Genomic DNA, 6,681 nt, shown 5'->3' with positions numbered 1-6,681 from the left:
GGTATTCCAATTCATCGGTAGCTAATAATACTGATTCATATTTTTTTATTATTCATATAGTGAAACTACTGCAACATTGAGGAAGCTGCAGGATTCTTCTGTAATTTTTTTCTTATTTTAATCGAAAAGTGTGTCTGTAATTTTTTGCTCCATTGTCTTTATATTTAACATGGTTCAACCATCATCTCTCATTTATCATTTATCGGTAAAACTGGATAGTTCACGTTATTGAAACATTTGATTTTCGCGTGATGTGGATTCATCATCTTTTTGTGGATGGTACTAACATGACCCGTCCGGAGTCTGGTCTTTTTTTAGAAGGCTATTAATGCTTTGAAATTTACTTGTCTTTGGAGTATGGGGGGATTGCAACCACGCATTTCATCTTCATTGTATCTTGAAGTGGGCGAATTCTAAATCTGCTCAAGCACATTGTCCCATGTGCCGTCGTGAATGGCAGTTTAAGGAATGAAAAGATTCTGTGCATCTTTTACTCATGAATTGAAGGAATGAATCAGAATTTTCCACCACTAGGATTCTCTGCTTCATTTCTCTTGACAAGGGGTAAAAGTATGAATCTATTTATTAAAATTTTTGATTCTTTTTTAAATGACTATTATTTATAAAATATTGTTAACAGTTTCAATAATAGCTGTTAGAAGTTTTTAAAATTAAAGTTGATACAATATTCCTTTAAATCAATAGTGTTTCAAGAGAGATTAAATGGGTGGACTATATTATCAACTAGGAAAAAATATCTTTCTAGAAATCTATTACAAAATATTATTAGTAGCAATAATTTTGCATCTCAAAATATATATGATATTTCTTCTAAGAAAATTTAAGACCTTTCTTTAAAGTTTGGCTTTAGGCCATTGAACCGCCCCGATTGTTACTGAAAAGTATTGCGGGAGGAATGGCCTGGTTTCAAATACACAATGGACAAAGCAAAAAATAAGGATTAATTAGAGGATAAAGACCCATTATGAATTGAATCTGTTTCAGAAAATAACAAGGATTAGAAAAAGGCAAAGAGGAAAAAACCTAGAAATAAACTCCATGCAGAAGGAATCACATAACATGAAAAACAAATCTAAGGAAAGAAAGCATTAGGCCACACACTAATGTTGTGGTTATCACTAAAATTAGGCATAATCATCTCATCTCCATGTCCAAATTTAATCTGATGTTCACTTGTGTTGTTATTTATCCAATCATTAAACCACTTTGTTTGTGTCTTCTGCATCCTCTCCAACCCTAATTCCACCACTGGCTTTTACTCCACTAGTGGAAGAGCAGCAGCCACTGAAACAACAGCAGAAGAAGATGTGGAAGCCCCTTTTTTAAATGCTTCAATCCTCTTATTAATCTCCTTCAAATTCTGATCAACAACCCAATCAAGATCATTCAAATCTCCCAAGTTCAAATTTTGCAGCCCTTTTCCAGCCAAACACTGGTACATAACTTCAGTCATCTCCTTCTCTTTGTTTTCTTTGCTTTGTTTCTTCAGCTGCTCGCTCGCTTTTGCAATTCTTTGTCTGATAAAACTCTCTTGATTCACCATTTTCTTGCTCTGTTCCATCTCTGGCATTCTCTTGAACTCCGCAAGCACGCGTTGAGCTCCCATGGTGTTTGGCCATACCTCAAGTTGGTTTTCATAAGGGCTATAAATAATAGCACAAGCATCAATTCCACAAAGGGTGCTCAATTCACTCACCTTCTTCATCAGACCCTTCTTCCTTTTCTTAAATGTTGCTTTTCTTGCCGAGTCATTAATTATGAAAGCTAACTTCACTTTCTTCCTTGTCATTTTTTTCCCTCAACAAATTTGCAAACAAGGTGAAAGTATTTGGTAGATAAGTGCTTTTTGTTGCTCGGAATGGCAATGTTATATACAAAAGTGAAGATGTTTTCTAATTAATATGGAAGATATTGCATTTGTTTACATAGCTGGAAGGAGACATTGATGACCCAAGATATTTGGAAAGACTTTAGTACTACCAAATATTTACATTAATTACATTTCATTTAACTAGAGCAATGCAATTTTGTTTTTCCTGACTACTACTCATATATGTGTTTTCAAGAAGAAAAAGATTAAACTTATAAATAAATAATATTGGTAAGAAGTTTTCTGTAATCATTTATGATATTTTATCAACCAAGTCGTAATATTATAAGCTAGCTAAGTTTGTACAGAAACATAAAAGATTGAGTAACTTAGGGCTTTGTTGAACTACTGTAATACTTTGCATCAGAATTTGATTAGTCGTTTTTTTGGGGGTTAAAAAGAGCTAGTACTATATTATATCATATCATCATATCATATTATACTAAAAGTGGGAAGACCTTAAGGGTAAAGTTAGAATTGCCAAAATGTACATCAAAAATTAAACGACACTATTACCCCTCATCTGAATACTATTCCTATAATAATTTTTGGCACTAAATAGTAAATTATCCTCCAATAAATGATAAGTGAAATAATTAATCAATTCATTGTGTTCAAAAAATTTAAAAGTCGAAAAAAAAAATCTTATCGTATATTCAATTCTTCTGATATATCTAATGACCATTTATCATTTATATAGTAACTGATGCATTTAAGAAAGAAACCCATAAGTTAGAAACATGTAGAATTTATAATATACACGAATTGAGTTTAAATTAGTTGAAGACATCTCTTTCAAAGTGGAAACACCTAAAATAAAAGGTTGAATGACTAAAATATCATATAAAGTTGAGCACATTTTTGTCTTTATAAACGGATAACACTCAATAAATAAAGTTATAACATATTTTGTGGTATGTATACCAAAACGTAAGAGCACTCATAATTATGATAAGGCTGTTGAGTTTTTTCCAGTTGTACCAATATGAACCGATCACCTTTTATTTGGTTCATCTGTAAATGTAATTTTTTAATCCTTTAAGGGATTTAATTTCACGCGGAACGTGGTATTAAATTGAAGCGTTGCATAGTATATACTTGGGAATCCAAACTAAATAATACAGTATGAATGATCTTTAATAAAGTGTTTTTGTCATTTTTTACTCTAGCTTTATGTAGGTGATTATTTTGCTGCAAGCCTTTTGCAATATCTGCAGTATCCATCAAATTTGTCTCACATCAATTGTTTAGGGTTGTGCATTTGGATCTGATATTCGAGAATCCGAACCGATCAGCTCAATTCGGATATTTGGATCGGATATGGATTATGTTTTTTTAAAATTTCGAATATCCGGATTGAATTCGGATTGGTATAATTTTAACCCGATCCAATCCGAAATCCGAAATTATTAGGATATGTATAAATTTAGGGTTAGGTCTTATTTCATCGAGCTTCTCTATCTCTATGCTCTCTTTAGAGAGACTGCTGCTCTATTCTTCTTCTCTGTGTTCCGACTATCGGCGGCGACCGGACGACGCCTCTTCCTTTACCGACTCGAATAATCCTATGAATTCAGCTTGCCTAACCTTCCCGCAGAGATCTTTTGGTATGAAACGATCTAAAATTGTTACTAAATGAAGATCAAAATTATGCTTACATTTTATGCATTATAAGATCACTAATTGCCTTTTATATTGCTAAGGTGAGTGTTGAAAATTTTTGTTCTGTTGTTGGTGCAGAATGGATGAAATGGTACATGGTCAGAAAGGATGGAGGGAGTTGATTATGTTACAGGATAAATTAGCAATAGTCTTAATAATACGTACAATCCGATCCGACAATTCAAAATATTTATCCGATCCAAACTTTAAAATCTGATCCGATCAGATTTTAATTCGGATCAGATTCGGATTGTATTTTGTAGAATCCGAATCCGAAATTTCAATCCAAAATGTACTAAATCCGATCCGATCCATGTACAACCCTAGCACCAACAACTATAGTTAGAGGTATTCTTTAAATTTTCTATTAGAATAATAATTTTATATGTTGATTAAATATATTTTCGTTTGTCAATGTTTGCTTCTGAACAAATACTCCATTTTATATCAATTTATTTTCAATTGGAAAACAAGTTCTTGAAGTGCTTCGATTTAGATAATTTCCTCTTACAAATTTTTAGAGAATGTAAGATAAGCATGCGAGTAGATGTATGTTTTATTTTTATTTTTCCTTTGCAAAAAATACCTTTTCAGCTAACTATTGCAGGTTAGACAATTATCTTGATTCTATGTAGCATCAATAAAGAACTTACATCAAGAACGTGGTCTATGACAAGATGACAGATTTGTACCTCATAAAATCAAAATTAATATAATAAAATATAGTATCTAACTAACAAACTATAGTTATTCTTTGTTGCATGATCACATGAAATGTAGGTATTTTGAGTTCAAATTCTTGAATTATAACTCAAACAATTTTCTAATGTTTATGTCACAAGTGGGTTGCTCCGGTGGTGAGTACCCTCCACTTCCAACCAAGAGGTTGTGAGTTCGAGTCACCCCAAGAGCAAAGTGGGGAGTTCTTGGAGGGAGGGGAGCCGAGGGTCTATTGGAAACAGTCTCTCTACCCTAGGGTAGGGGTAAGGTCTGCGTACAAACTACCCTCCCGAGACCCCACTAGTGGGATTATACTGGGTTGTTGTTGTTGTTGTATGTCACGACCCAAAATCCAACTAGTCATGATGACACCTAACCCAACCCGCTAGGTAAGCCAGATAACCACTAACCAATTTCAATAACAATTAATAAAATAATTAAGTAAAGAAATTATCTGAATATTATACGTTCCATAAGAACTGGTAGTACAAATCATGAGCTTCTAAGAATAGAGTTTACAAAGCTGAAATGAAATAAATACATAGTCTCTTTGAAAAGTACATAAACAGAGTTTTATAGATCTAAGGCTACTACAAATAAGAGGCAGCTACAACTGGGACGCAAGTACATCTTCAATGTTAGCTCCCGTCGATCACAGCAACGTCAGCAGTCAATATCTACACGCAAGGTGCAGAGGTGTAGTATGAGTACAACTTACCTCATGTACTCAATAAGTAGCAAACCTAACCTTAGGTTGAAAGTAGTGACGAGCTAACACAAAGGTCGGGTCCAAACACCAATATTCCACAATAGTTCATAACAGCATAGTACAAGTAACAAAAGACGTATCTTAAAAATAAAATGCTCAGTTCGTTCACAATTTCAGAAAAATAAATATTTCTTTTCAAGTATCTCAGTGAAAATCCAAATCTTTTACCGAAAAAGCCAAAATACGAGTAAGTTTGAAAACTGTGATTTTCCCCAAAAATAATTTAAATAATGATTAAGATGTCTCATTTTCTTTCCAAATATCCAGTGTAAAACAAATGCATCACTATGACCATATGTCAACATGTGTGAAATGTCATAAATGATGTGATACTATACAGCATGCGAAAAAATACATATCTATGCCTATATGTCAAGTGTGCATGCCAAAATGCGATGCAAATCAGTGATAAAGATCATATGCATACTCTCAGAGTATCAATTCACTCAGTCCTCCCAGTCACTCAGCACTCGGCACTCAGTAGGTACCTGCGCTTACTAGGGGTGTGCAGACTCCGGAGGGGCTCCTAACAGCCCAATCGCTATAATCCGCATGGACAACTCACGTGCTGCACGGACAACTCACGTGCCATAATATCAATATGTAGAATCACACAGACTGCTCACATGCTATAGTAAGCCAATCTGATGCGCTGCGGCGTGCAGCCCGATCCCATAATCATTCTCAGAATCAAGCCCTCGGCCTCACTCAGTCATCAATCTCTCTAGTCTCTCGGGATCACAATATCATGATACCAGCCCGAAAACAATAATATGATGCATCAATAAATAACAACAGAGACTGAGATATGATATGCATGTGAATGCGTATGACTGAGTATGTAATGCAATGAAAGAAGATTATTCAACAACGGAAATGACCTCAGTGGGTCCCAACAGGATAAGCATGTAGCCTAGACATGGTTTCTAACATAATCACAATTCGATAACTCTAGTACGTAGAGATTTCATGATTTCAGACAAGTTCAGGTAACTACACAGTACTACAGAAATAACAAAAATCACAGTTTACACTGTGCATGCCCGTTACCTAGCATGTGCGTCACTTCAAAATCAAACACATAACACGTATATTCAGGATTCATACCCCCAGCTCCAAGATTAGAAGAGTTACTTACCTCGAACAAGCCAATACCAATATCGAGCAAGCCAAGCGATGCTCCAAAAATACCATCCCGCACGTTCCGACATCCGGATGGCTCGAAACTAACCAAAAACAACTCAAGTACGTCAAAAATGCTAAAGGAACCAATCCCAATCGAAAAAGATCAAATCTTTAATCAAAAGTCCAAAACTGGCCCAAAGCCCAACCCGGGCCCGCACCTCAGAACCCGACAAAATTTACAAAATCCAACAACTCATTCAATTACGAGTCCAACCATATTAGTTTCACTCAAATCCGACTCCAATTCGATGTTCAAAACTCAAAAATTCACATTATGAAACTTTAAGCCAAAACCCCCAATTTCCTCTTTAAAATTCACAATCCAATTACCAAAAACAAAAATAGATTAAGGAAATATAACCAAAAAACCGAGTAGAGAACACTTACCCCAGTCCACAAGAAGAGAATTGCTCCAAGAATCGCTTCAGTCCGAGCTTGGTAGTGTTAAAATGAA

General features: G+C 34.7%; 1 protein-coding gene across 1 annotated transcript; it reads right to left on the bottom strand.

Moving 5' to 3' along the window:
• Window positions 1-735: 735 nt before the first annotated feature.
• On the bottom strand, window positions 736-2,051 carry LOC142180238 (agamous-like MADS-box protein AGL80). The gene has a single exon (XM_075251187.1). It carries the CDS (start codon window positions 1,808-1,810, stop codon window positions 1,277-1,279), a length of 534 nt encoding a protein of 177 aa, XP_075107288.1. The 5' UTR covers window positions 1,811-2,051; the 3' UTR covers window positions 736-1,276.
• Window positions 2,052-6,681: the final 4,630 nt, after the last annotated feature.

The sequence above is a fragment of the Nicotiana tabacum genome, chromosome 4 (genome assembly GCF_000715075.1).
Source record: "Nicotiana tabacum cultivar K326 chromosome 4, ASM71507v2, whole genome shotgun sequence".
Lineage (NCBI taxonomy): Eukaryota > Viridiplantae > Streptophyta > Magnoliopsida > Solanales > Solanaceae > Nicotiana > Nicotiana tabacum.
Note: the sequence above shows the minus strand (reverse complement) of the source record. Positions and strands in the feature narration are given on the sequence as shown.